The sequence below is a fragment of the Myotis brandtii genome, unplaced genomic scaffold, assembly GCF_000412655.1.
Source record: "Myotis brandtii unplaced genomic scaffold, ASM41265v1 scaffold645, whole genome shotgun sequence".
Classification (NCBI taxonomy): domain Eukaryota; kingdom Metazoa; phylum Chordata; class Mammalia; order Chiroptera; family Vespertilionidae; genus Myotis; species Myotis brandtii.
The window spans coordinates 1,244,949-1,258,697 of NW_005370488.1; the positions used below are offsets into that span (position 1 = coordinate 1,244,949).

The 13,749-nt window shown below is 43.2% G+C and overlaps 1 protein-coding gene across 2 annotated transcripts in view; it reads left to right on the plus strand.

The window, feature by feature from the left end:
* The window catches only part of UNC5C (unc-5 netrin receptor C), a 374,301-nt gene that overhangs the window by 292,646 nt on the left and 67,906 nt on the right, over positions 1–13,749 (plus strand). For both annotated transcript variants that reach the window (XM_014528684.1, XM_005880661.2), the window contains exons 5-7: positions 9,279–9,459; positions 10,687–10,854; positions 13,136–13,300. In XM_014528684.1, coding sequence (XP_014384170.1) covers positions 9,279–9,459; positions 10,687–10,854; positions 13,136–13,300 — 514 coding nt within the window. The remainder of the gene's footprint in view (positions 1–9,278; positions 9,460–10,686; positions 10,855–13,135; positions 13,301–13,749) is intronic.

A 13,749-nucleotide genomic window follows, 5' to 3' on the forward strand; every position in this document is an offset into this window, starting at 1 on the left:
GGGGAGCGGGCCTAAGCCAGCAGGTTGTCATCCCCCGAGGGGTCCCAGACTGGGAGAGGGCACAGTCCAGGCTGAGGGACCCCCCCCCAACCCCTCTAGGCTAATATTAATAACTAGAGACCCAGTGCACAAAATTCATGCACCGATAGGGTCCCTAGACCTGGCTGGTGATCAGGGCTGATCAGGTTCCCCACCTCCCGGCCTCCCCGCCTTCTCCTTCCTTCATTCCCTCAGTGCCCCACCACCACCGCCACTGGTCGCCCACCATGTTTCGCGCTGCCCCCTGGTGATCAGCGCACATCATAGCGAGTGATTGAACTCCTGAACTCCTGCTCTCCTGGTCGAACTCCCGAAGGGACAATTTGCATATTAGCCTTTTATTACATAGGAGAATTGAAGAATATTTACTGTATGCCAGGTGTGTGTATTAACTCATTTGATTCTTAAAAACATCATGAAATGGGTTTGAGAATGATCCTTATTTATAAATGAGTACCCTGAGGCACAACTATAATAATAAAAGTGTAATATGCTAATTAGACTGGATAGCCTAACGACCTTCCTGACATCCTTCCAGACGTCCTTCCTGATGACCTTCCAGATGAAGCAGGAGCTGCAAGGGCCGAGCCCCTTGCACAAATTTTGTGCATTGGGCCTCTAGTGGGAGATAAGAAGCTTGCCCAGGAGAGGAACAGAAATGGTGGAGGTCAGCATTGAACCCAGGCAGTCTGGCCAGAGAGCAGCCCTCTTAGCTGGTGCTGTAGGAACTGCTTCTTAAAGTAAGATTCCCAATTGCATACAATGGGATTAATCAACAAAACATGACAACAGGATATGCAAATAGGACATCCTAAGCTCTCCTTGTAACTATTGTATTACCTGTTAATAAAACCTCATGTCTTTATAAACACTTGAATCAACTACTTCAAATATGCCCCACATTATTGAAAAGACTGCAGTTACTGAGCCAGGACAGGAACAGCACTTTGCCTCATTGCAAACCTGGCAACGAGTTATGGGCAAAGCCTTTTATTGTCTTCTGAATGCCAACCTGTTTTTCTCTCTTCTTGAATGTTTTATGCAAAGCTAAAAATAACTCCTAACTCAGAAAGACTTCTCCCAAGAGGAAGTCAGCTGGTTTGTGAAATGGGGAGGATGAGAGGAAGAAAGTCTTGGTGAAACCAACGAGAAGCACTGAAATGACTGAACTATGAACAGAATTCAGAGGCGAGGCCAAAGTGCTGACCCCTGGTTAACTGAGATTAGTTTACAAATAAACAGCACTGCAACAATGGAATTAATTACTATTCAATACAATAAAATTCTAGCATGATGAAAGATACTGTACTGTTTCTTGGGATTTTATTTAGAGTTTATGTAAGGAAACTTACTGTGACATTGCCTTCAAATGGAAGAGTGTCTGTCACTTTTTCTGGTGGTGTTGGGTTCTGGAGACACTGCATAAAAAGGATATACTTTTAAATAAAAGGATATATTTATAAAGCTCTTATATGGATTCCTTTTGCTGATTCAGACAATCCCTTACAGGATAAACAGAATTTTCCTCACACATTGTTTTCCCTTCCATACACTCTCCCTCAAATTTTCACTGAACACTTTTTCATTGTAGTCTAAGCCAAAATGGGAATAAATTATTTTTTATCATTACCCACATTCAGTTACATCTTAGTGCTAAGATAGATATGATTTAAGAGAAGCAGAAGTCTTCCAGGTTTTGTTGTTGTCGTTGTTTTAATAGTTCATGAGAGAGAAAACAATCACTCTGTTCATGGAAACAATGGGAATTTTGAGCAACTTAGCTGCTGTTGAAATCATGCTGAGCTGCCTGGATTTCTTGTAATTGTAGCCAAATCTGAACACATCGTCCTCAAATCTTTTTTGCTTCCTTTATCCCTGACCCACATGTAGATGCCCAAACCAGAAACTGGAGATGGGTCCCTCTTGCACCCTCCTTTCCACATACAATCAACTCTTCTGCCCTATCCCTTGTCCAATCAAATCACATTCTGAACTCGTTCTTTTTCCGGAGCCTTCTCACTACATCCTTAATTCTCTCTTCCTGGTCTCAGGACTATGACAAGAGTCTAGAACTGGTCTCCAGCTTTCCTTTCTACTCCACATTCCCCCCTAAACCAATACCTTTTAAGTCAGTGTCATTATGCTTCCTCGCTTTAAACGCTTCACTGGGTTGCAGCAGCTATAGTTAAAGACCAGATGTGCGAAGGGCATTGGAGCCCCTGGAATGATTTCCTGAAAGCAACTTCACCCTTGGTTCCCCCCACGCCCACCCCCCTCCCCCGATGGCAGTTAACACCCAACTGTCCAGGGCCCAGACTCCCAAGACGCTCCACGCCTGTGCCAGAGAACCTGCTGTGTCCTCTTCCTCACACGCCCTCCGCATCCTCCACTTTCCTCTTTGCCTTCCCAGTAAGCTTAATTTCACCCCTCAGAAAGTCAGACATTCCCTGCTCTCCCCACATTACTTGAACCTCAATTTCCTTTCACCCAGCACATGTGTGTGTGGTTTCTCTATCGCACTATGTATAGCTTTGTCTTCTTACCCAGAGCTCCACAAAGCAAGCACGTATCTGATTAGTCTCTTTGTCCCCCTGAGCTTGACACAATGCCTGACACATAGTAGGTATTCAGTATTTGTGGAATGTAATTGAAATCACAAGATGCCTAACTCTTCGTCTGTTGAAAATTAAAATTCTTAGGAAGCTGTGTTGTAGGCTCAGGTTTACTATGAGCACCTAGGTTCTGTGTTTACTATGTGAAATTCTGTAATAATGACTCAAACACCTTTTTCCCCCCAGCAAGCACATAGGTACGATGTGGTCTAAAGAGGTCCGCCACTTTCAAAGACACCTGAGCTAACACAGGCTGGCCACTTTAGATTTATAAATGGCAGAGAAACATGGGGGTTTCCCAGCATAACGATAGAGGCCCTCCTCTACCTCATGATTTCTCCAATGAGTCCACTTAGAATCCAGGCCAGCTCTATAGGAATTTTCTTCAGGCAGCAGAGATGTGTGTCCTTAATCTGAAGCAGAACTTAATGAGAAAGGGTGTTTAAAATATGTTTAATGTTAATTTTGACAGTTAAAACACCAAGTTGATAGAGACCTAAAATGTATGTGCTTAAACAGACTTGATCCCACTACATGTCTTCTTGTTCATACATTCAGCAACACTAATTAAGTACCTACTATATGCCAGTTCCAGGCCTCAGGAATATAACCATGATCAAAAACAAACCAAGTCCTTGCCAGGTGGCTCAACTGGTTGTCCCATACATCAAAAGGTTGTGGGTTTGATTCTCAGTCAGGGCACATACAGGAGGCAACTGATCAATGTTTCTTTCACTTCTCTTTAATCTCTCTCTCTCTCCCTCCCTCCCTCCCTTCCTTTTTCTAAACATATCCTCAGATGAGGATAAAAAACACAGACTAACATTTGTGGAGCTTAAATGCTGGTGGAAGAGACAATAATAAAAAACATAGATAAAATATAGACTATACGAGAAGGTGAATGAGAAGTGCTATGGAGAAATTAAGGAAAAGAGGGGGAGAAATTGGGGACATAGGCAGAGGGAGATGTTGCTGTTTTAAAGGTTGATCAGGAAGTGACTTGCTGAGGTGACATCTGAATAAAGACCTGAAGGAGGGGAGGGAGCAAATCGTGTAGATACCTGGGTTATGATTATTCCAGGCACGCACACCAGCAGACTCGAACCACCAAGGCAGAAGCACCCCCTGATGCACACAGGGCCACCAAAGAAGCTGACATGCTGAAGAGAAGAGAGACAGGGAGGGAGTACCGTCATGCGCCACATAACCACATGTAGGTCAACCATGGACCCCACGTATGACGGTGGTCCCAGAAGATTATAATTCCTGTCATCTAATGACACCCTAGCCATCATACTGTTCTAGTGCAATGCATTACTCAGGTGTATGTGATGATGTTGGTGTAAACAAACCCACTGCGCTGCCCATTGTATAAAAGTATAGCACATAAGGCTTGATAATGGTAATAAACAATTGTTACTGGTTTGTGTACTTACTATACCATAGTTTTTATCATTATTTTAGAGTCTACTCTTTCTACTTATAAAAAAAAAAAACTGGACTAGAGATAAATTTAGAAGTCATCTGCATGGGAGTGGATGAGTTCATCAAGGAAGTGAATAGGGATAGAAAATAGAAAAAAGAAGAGGTCCAAGTTCTAGTGCAAGGACTCCAAGGATGGAGTCCACTCAGGGGACAGTCCTCAGCCCAAGAAAGCCATGGGGATTGGGATGAGGTAGGACAAACACCGGGAAAGTGCCGTGTCCAGAGAAAGCAAGTGAGGAGACGGACCAACCAGGTCAAACACTGCTGCTGAGCCAAGTCAGAAGAGCAGGGAGCCCTCACCAGCACGTCTAACGCAGTGAAAGTAATTGATGCCTTTGAAAAGAGCAGCTCTGTGAAATGGTGGAGGCGGATTAGAGTAGGCGCAGTAGCAGTGAAGAGGAAAGGAATTGGAGAGAGTGAATACAAACAACTCTTCCAAGGCATTTTGTGAGGTGAGCAGAAAAATGCGGGGGCAATAGAGGCAGAAATGAGTGGGAGCGACTCTGTTTTACTTTGTGAAAATAACTGCACATCTGAATGCTAATGGAAATGATTCAGTGGAGAGGGGAAATGAGTGATTTAAGAAAGAGAGAGAAGAGGATTGCTGGGCTCCCCCTTGAACAAGAGAAGGCAGTGGGATGCAGAGTACACATGCGAGGTGACGGGAGCACAGAGAACTGACCCAGGAACGAGACAGATGGTGCAGAATCGAGATGGGCAGGCAGATGGCGGGAGCTTCGGAAGATGTGATTGTCAGTGTTCTCAGCAGTGTGGAAACTTGGTCATCAGCTGGAAGTGATGATCGAGGGGGAAGCAGTGTTTAAGGTGAGAGGAGAAGGTGTGAAATAGCTGTCTAGGAGTGCAGGACGGTGAACAGAAAATGGAAATAGAGTGTGATTATTTTTGGCAGAATTAAGGGCCCACTTTAGTTCTGTTATCATGACTTTAAGATACGCCCACAGCCGTTTTCCACTGCCAGGATAAACAGTGGTGTAGGGAAGAGTGAGCAAGTGAAAAAGGAATGAGAGACTTGAGGGTATAATTCAAGGGATTGTAGAAAAAGTCAGAAATTTACACTTGACAAAAAGGAATAGGGACCATGAGAGGGTGAGAGATAAAGTTGGTAAGTTCAATAGCTTGTGGGTCCTGGTGCAGGTTTGTTAAAATAGGAGTCCTAGAGAGAAGAAGCAGGAAAGACAGAAAATGGTGATGAGAGGATATTGGAACTGAGTTTAGGAAGGTTTGCAATTAGTGGTAAAGACAAGAGCTAGGCCACTTCTGCTCACACTTTAATGTGCATATAAATCCCCTTGTGATATTATGATTTGCATTTTGATTCAGTAAGTCTAGGGGACAGAGCCTGGAATTCTGAATTTCTATCAAATTTCCAGGTAACATAGATACTGTTGGTTCACGATCTCACTTGAAAGGCAATGGTCCAGTGTGGTATTCCTCAATCCTCGCAGCAAACCACAGCCCCCTGGGGAGTTTGAAAAATACTCTTGTTCAGTGAATCAGAGTCTCTCTGGGTTGGATTTAGAATTGATGTGTTCTGCATGCCCTCCACATTATTCTGCAGTGAAGTCAGGGTTGACCACCTCTGTCCTGGAATATGTGACTGTGAGTGTAGTTGACTTAGCCGTCAAGGTCATCACAGGAGGGAGGGTTATGGAACTGAGGGGCCAAGATGTTGGAAATGTCATCTTTTGGTTATTAAAATCATCAGAAATTATGACAGAAGTTGTGCTGGATAAAATTACTGTGAACCCAGAGGTACGTAGATGACTACAAAAATATGGGAATTGGGTGACATAATCTGATGGCATGAGATGTAGAGCAAAGGTGTTTGGCCGGAACGGTCGGGAAGAGACAATGCAGAAGCAGGAGGACACTCACTGGAGCCCTGGGCTCAGTGGTGTGTTGATTTGGGGAACGTCCCACATTTGAGTTGAGTCCAGAAGAACAGTAGCATCATGGAGAGTGTGGTTTTCAGTGAGAGGAAAGTGAAGAAAACCATCTGAAAAGAAATGGAAATTTGGGAGGCTTTTACTACTCCAAGGCCGGATGGAAAGGCTTTGAGGGTTTGGGAGGAGGGATGATGGGGATGTGTAGACAGGATGAGGCTTTAGTACAGGAGGGAGCGATGACCTGTAGACTGGTCCTGAGCTCCTCATGCAGATGGTGGCCTCAAAGAGGACATGTGGCATGACGGGGAGTATTGCGATGTGCAGAACAGAGGGGGAGGGTCTTATTAGAGCTGGAGAAGTCCTGGGCTCCCCTCTTCATTTCTACAGGTATTTTCTAGCAGTACAACCCTTGGTTTCTTCAGACAAAGGCATACAAATGTGTGGACAACAGATCAAAGAGGAGCTTCTCTGGTTAAAGTCAGAGTTCAGGGAGGAGGGCAGTGCCCCCCAGCAATACTGGGGCTCCTCAGGGGTCCTCCGGGATCAGGCCATAATCCCCTCTCCAAGGTTGGTAAGAAAGGAAAGGCAGCCATGTACTGTATAAGCAAGTAAAGGCCATATACCCAATAATCATGTACGTCTTTTTAAATCTCTTGTCAACTATTCCAATTGCACTCTTTCCTCCATGTAATAAACTCTTCAAATACAAAGTGGTTCGCAATATCCCTTGGGATTCTTGATGTCATTTCTGACCAGGATAATGGTACTGTTGTTAACGGATATTACATGCATAGAAGAAACCATGGTTTTGAATAGTCGAGACTTAGGGCAGGTTCTCCAGAAGCAAATCATGAGGCAAGGGTTTGAAAGAAAGTGGGTTTTGTTTGTTTGTTTTAATTTTTAAGTTTTTAAAAAATATTTCTTTATTGATTTCAGAGAGGAAGAGAGAAGGAGAGAGAGATAGAAACATCAATGATGAGAGATTATCATTGATTGTCTGCCTCCTGCACACCCCCCAATGGGAATCTAGCCGCAACCCAGCATGTGCCCTTGGCTGGAATCGAACCTGGGACCAATCGAGCCCCAACCCAGGCATGTGCCCTTGGCTGGAATCAAACCTGGGACCCTTCAGTCCACAGGCTGTCGCTCTATCCACTGAGCCAAGCCAGCTAGGGCTGAATGCAAGTGGTTTTTATGGGTGCACTTCCAGGAGAGCCACAGAGGTGGAGCAAGCAGGAGAGAAAAGGAGAATACCAGAAAAAAAAGGTGCATTCAGGTGAAGGCTCAAGGAGATAGTTTCAGCGTAACCCTGCAAGGAGAACTCTGGAGAGTAACGGCTCAGATTCCAACTGGGATTAGCCAATTTCCTAAGGCCTTTTCCACACTCTGTAAGACATTGTGGAGGGGGAAATTGGCGAGGGAAGGATGGGGGAGCGGGGAACCCCTAGGCACTTCCAGGCAAAGAGCCCAGGAGCCTGAAGGCTGCTCTTTAGAACACAGTCGCAGGTATAGGTCCTTGACAGAAAAGCACACAGAGTACAGACAGACACAGACACACACATAAGTAGAAGGGACCCAAGACCCGGATCCAAGACCAGCTCCGGGAACCCCACCGTGGCTTCTCTAAGTGGAAAGCTTTCTTTAAAATTCATAGATAAGCTAGGTAATGATTAGATTAAGATGTCCATGTCAGCTTTCAATGGCTGTCAAGTCGATTTCTGACACTGTGACTTTTGCTACCTTCCCCTTGCACTTCTAGCAGGATCACATTACCACACACACAGGCCAAAGGTGAGGACATCCAGGTCAAGTGAGTATGAGCATCTGATCAAACACGCATCTCCAAGGATGGCCCTGACTGAGCGTGCAGTCTGTATGTGAGGACAAAAGGCATGTTTTAAAGCTCCACTGTTTTAATGGGTTCTGTTCTCATTCTCACATCCATTACTGTCAATACCAAGAACGGTTACCTATTTCAAAATGTACATTATTACAAATAGTTGCTCTTATCTACTTTCTCACTTTTTTTTTCAGGATTGTTGTTGGTTTTTGTTTTTCTCCTTAAATTGTGGCCTCTCTTCTATGGATTAGAGGAGCATTATCTTAGAGTCCCGGGGTTAGATTTAATTTAGAGCTTTGCATTGTCAAGCCCACTGACAGACTGAAAGATTAATTTCCAGACCGCCTGTGGTGCTAGAGAAGCTGCTTAAGATTTTGAAAATGGCAACACTGTTGACTCCCTACCCCTGAAGGTTACCTGCATTCACATGCCCACTAATGCTAAAGGAAAGTTGAAATGTGGTAAATATCGATGTTGTTTTCCTTTATGGAAAAACCTGTGCATGAGGGAGGGGGGTAGGAAAAAGAAGCGATTTACAGGACAAGAAATGGATTCTCCCTCATAGGGCCGCTTATACACATGCATCTCCCTCTTTTCATTCTGCAGGGATAGCATCCCTGTTGCTCAGTTGGTATTAATTGCATAGAAAATGATCAGTTTGCTAGTTTTGGACAGTCGTGTCTGCCATCAGGTCTCCCCAGAAGCAAACCTTAAGCCAAAGATTTGCTGCTAGTGATACACAAAGGGAGAGATTTGGGAATGACTTCCCTGCTATTTGAATTATATTGAGAGTTGGTAGAAAATCTTTTTCCCCCCCAACTATTTTGGCTCAGATGCATCTCCAAGTATGTGTTTACAGCATTTTAAAGTGAATGCATTTTCAGGGAAATCTAGTCCATATGTTTCAGCAAGGGCTACGCAGAAATCATCCAAATGTTCTTTTATTAGAGCGACATGTGGAAGCTGCTCTCGAGCTTTCCACGTCATTCTTACACTCTCCCCCCGAAAAGCTGCAGGTCGGTGGCCGCAAGTAAACAAATCAAATAGCAAAAGGTGTGAGTTCAGTTGGAAACGCGTAGCCTATTACCTTTGATTGGGTTCGGAACTTGGCAGAGGCACCTTCCCTGTTCCTGCCTGCAGGGCAATGTGAAAACAATTTGAACACTGCATTTCCCCGTGGGTTCATTGACATTTGAGAATACCGCAGCACAGACAGAATCAACATGCCTGGCAGGTGAGCGGTACTTCACATGACCTCCCAAAGTTACTTCCTCCCCGTTTGCAGAAGTTCAGAGCTCGGAGCAATATTATACAGGTTGCAAAACCTAAGTTAGGACAGGCAGCCGTCCGGGGATACATACGGGGAAATTATCTATTTCTCTTGTGCCTCTTTAGGTGGAATGGTTGAAAAATGAAGACATAATTGACCCAGTTGAAGATCGGAATTTTTATATTACTATTGATCACAACCTCATCATCAAGCAGGCCCGCCTCTCAGATACCGCGAACTATACATGTGTCGCCAAAAACATTGTTGCCAAGAGGAAAAGCACAACGGCGACTGTCATCGTCTACGGTGAGTGAGCTTTTGGGGTCTCAATCTAGTTCATGTCCAAGTGCAGGTGTCATTTTGATTTTAAAACATCAGATGAGCGGCCCCTTGGCAATCCTCATGGCTGGTCTCTTCCTGCTGCTCACGTGGACAGTGAGGTTTCACTGCTTCCCTGGTGCTCATGGGAAGACTGGTCTTGGAAATTCCTAGTCCTTTGTCAGTCAGTTTATAAGAAAATGAAGGAAATCTGCCTACGTGCCAGCTGCTTTCCTGAGCCCTCCTCTCTCCCTGCCCTGGGCCACCGGGATACAGAGCGAATTTGGAGAGAAGATGCTTAAAGCAGTCTGTTGCCTCTTCTGTGAACCTTGGCTCAGTCCAGTGATTGCAAAACCCCAGGTAAACTGGCGCTGACATGTCCCCCTACACATCAGAGCAACTTGAACTTCCTGGAACTTGCTTTACATGCTCCATCAAGGCATTCATAGTGAGGAGTGTTTTCCAGAGTAAGATCTCTGAGGTAAATAATGGGCAGAGTGTAAGAGCGTAGGCTTCACAATCTCATCTATGGTGACATCCCCATCAAACACCATAATTAGCTCTCATATACAAAATAGGTGTTCATTTCAATTACATCAACTAATTGCCAATTCTGTCAAATGGCTACTCAATTAGTAAAAAACCCAGCAATATAAGATTTTATTTTATTTTTTTGACTAGGTTCAGTGGTTACTTAATAAAACTGACGAAAAATCCTTAAAAGGTGGCACAGTTTATATATGCTAAAGAAAAGTAATCAATCATTTGGTATTAAGACAAGACGGAATGATCTTATTCAGCTCCCATGTTTCAGATCCACTTACAGCCTTGGCATAAGGATGTGAACATTTATTATTTGAGATAAGCTGTCAAAAGTAATTTTTGGAGCTTGACTAGGTAAGGGGATGTATTTTGTTTTAAAAAGAACAATGGCCAAGGAAAAGAGAACACAATCCTATATGCTTTTCTGGGTAGGTGAGTAAACATTGGTAATTCATTTTTTTTTTGTTTTGTAATCTCTGTGCTTAGATTCTTCGGCTCTGTGATAACACTTTGAATGATATGAAGTCCATGGTCTCTTCTAGCTTTGGATTTTAGATTTTTTTTATAATCCCTTGGGGAATAAGTTTGTGTCGATGTGTTGTGTGTGGTTTGTGCGTCTGTGTGTGCATGCACAAACATGTAACCCACATGTTATTATTTACCTCCTCCCAGTAAACGGTGGCTGGTCCACCTGGACAGAGTGGTCTGTGTGTAATAGCCGCTGTGGACGGGGGTTTCAGAAGCGCACGAGGACCTGCACCAACCCAGCACCCCTCAACGGTGGTGCCTTCTGTGAAGGGCAGAGCGTGCAGAAAATAGCCTGTACCACGTTGTGCCCAGGTAAATAAACTAGCGCTCTCGTTCCAACCGTCTCCTCCCATTCCGGAGATGCATTTAAGGCGTCTACACAAAGCCTTCTCCTTGACCTGCATGTGCGATAAACATTATTTAAATGCATCACCCCATTCGATGCTTACATTGCTGGGAAATCAAATATTTTCCCCCAAAAGAGTACTTAACTTTATTACCGAGCCATGAAAAATCATATAAAACAGGAGATTAAACACGCGTCAACAGAATCCCTCTCTATTACTAAACAAAACTGCTGGAGCCAAGATTGCAGGTTCTGTAATTCAAGAGATTTGAGCACCACTGAAAGCCACACATTTTAGAAAGAAAGAAAAAAAAAAACCCTTGATCTCCAGAAAGCCATGGGAACTAATTGGAACTAAAACCCAGATAATGTTTAGACGGAAATATTTGATATTTGGTGTCAGTTTCTGGGCAAGAGCAAATAAAACATTTGGACTGAATGAAAAGGAAGTCTAAGCTTTATGACACATGAGCTAATGGATTTTGAAAATACAACGCAGTCAGCACTTTATTATCTGTACAGGTTGGCCACCTGTTTTGTGAGTTATGTGCAGTAGTACCTATGCCCAGATTGCATCCGGTGCCTCTGAGCATCTCTCTGTGCTATTTTATATTGTCACCTGCTCTTATCCCCAGGTAACTGAAGTTAACACCCACTAAAACCAAAACTCCCTAAGCTCTAATCAATAAGTTGAAAAGTTTAGCTAGAGTTATTTTGAAATAATCCATAAATTTAGTGCACTCCATCGAGGTAGCTATTATATTGTCAATTTCATTGTTTCGATACACAGTCTTTTTTACTTCCCTTTATTTTGCCTGGTTTTTGTTTGGTTTATCCTTTAGTACAAACTTTCTGAGAGATGGGCTGAAGAAGTGAACTGAAATAAAAACATAACCTATATTTTATGTTCCTGTGTTGATTTCCAAATATCAAAATAGTAACCTACCCTTTGAGAGCTTTTATTTATGGAACAAATTTTGACACCCAGCTAGGTTTACAATTTCAGGATTCTATCTTGTACTCTTAAATATTTTACCTACATGTTGACTCCCACAGTTAAAAAAAATGCACTGAGCTTTTTGAGTGAAATAGAAATGTGTGAGTGTGTAATTTGGAATGGTCTAGGATCTAAGGCTCTAGGTCAAAGCAAATGCCTTTTCTTCAGATAGCTGGGAGCTGTTTATATAGGCAGCTCTGTACCATTAAAGTATTAATGCTTTCATCATTTTTTCATGTGGGCATGTTTATATCTCTATACATATGCATAATATATTTACACAATTTGAATGTAAAATCATATCATAAACTATTAAAATTGATATAATTTCTATCAATATGCAGGAATAAGATGCTATGTATATTAGATGTTCAATAAATTTACTACATATTTTTAAACTTAGGAATGGAAATTGTTTTTAAAATAGAGATATCTCAGTTCATTATCATTGAAATTACTGCCAAGGCAGCCATCAAAAATAGGAAGAAAGTGAGTCAATTCTAAATTATGAAATCATGGCAGAAAATTAAAAATGACTACATATATTTTAATAAAAATAGAAATGTATACATCATAAAATAATGGACTGGAATCATCAAATAATAAATGGAAAATTGTCTTTTTAAGAAAGCATTGAAGATCTCAAGAGAATCAATTAGCCCAGATGAAAAAATAAAAAAGGCATATAGGACATCAATAGATGATTGATAGATAGATAGATAGATAGATAGATAGATAGATAGATAGATAGATATTGATGCATGATGCATGGATGGATAGATGAATGGATGGAAGTGTGGGTACACAGGTAGATTTCTTCCCCACTCAAACAACCATTTCTCCCACATAAGTTAACTCTACCCCTCATATGACACTATGCATAAAGGAATTTGGGGTCCAAAAAGAAGCCCCCTAACTTTCAACACAAAATCCAGAAGTTTACCATTTGATAGAGAAAGGGGCACCACCATGACTTACTTTTATACAGCTTTGGTGACAATTCTGGTCCTGTGTGTCCCTTTAAGCCTCCCTTGCGTGTCCCTGAGGAAGCAGTCACACAGCTCACTGAGAGCTCACAGAGCCCAGCAGGTGTGCGCAGAGCATGGTCCACTTCCGCAGCTGAGAGAGATCCAGTACTCTACGGGGGCATTTTCTTCAGCTTGTTTGTTTGCTGTACTCTTGGGCTCAGCTCCCCTCTGCCCTCAAAGCTCCTGTCCCTTTGACCTGACGCTGGGTTTTCTCTGTGGCAGTGGATGGCAGGTGGACCTCCTGGAGCAAGTGGTCTACTTGTGGGACGGAGTGCACGCACTGGCGCAGGAGGGAGTGCACGGCGCCCGCCCCCAAGAACGGAGGCAAGGACTGCGATGGTCTGGTCTTGCAATCCAAGAACTGCACTGATGGGCTCTGCATGCAGAGTAAGTCTGTGTCAGCCAAGGACACACCGGGGAGATGTGAGATTTACCCACTTGGAATTATTGGCAGGAAATATTAGAAATGAAAAATTATTTCAACAACAAAAACTTCAATAATATACCAATATACTAGTTATCTCCCCAAATTGAAAAAGGTAGACTCCCAGGAACCAAAGGGAATAACTGTGCCCAGTTGACAAGTGACAGTGCTCACATTTCCATGCAGGGACTGCCATTCTTTCCAGACCCAGAACCACTACTCAGGTTTGTGAGAGTGCACCAAGGGCACCCTAACCTCCTCACAGCGTCACATGGCGTCCAACACACAAGCTATTTATTCCTAATCCACGGCTGTGATTGAACTAAGGTCCCTTGGATATGTCATATATATATATATATATACTAGAGGCCCGGTGCATAAAAATTTGTGCACTGGGGGGGGGGGGGGGGGG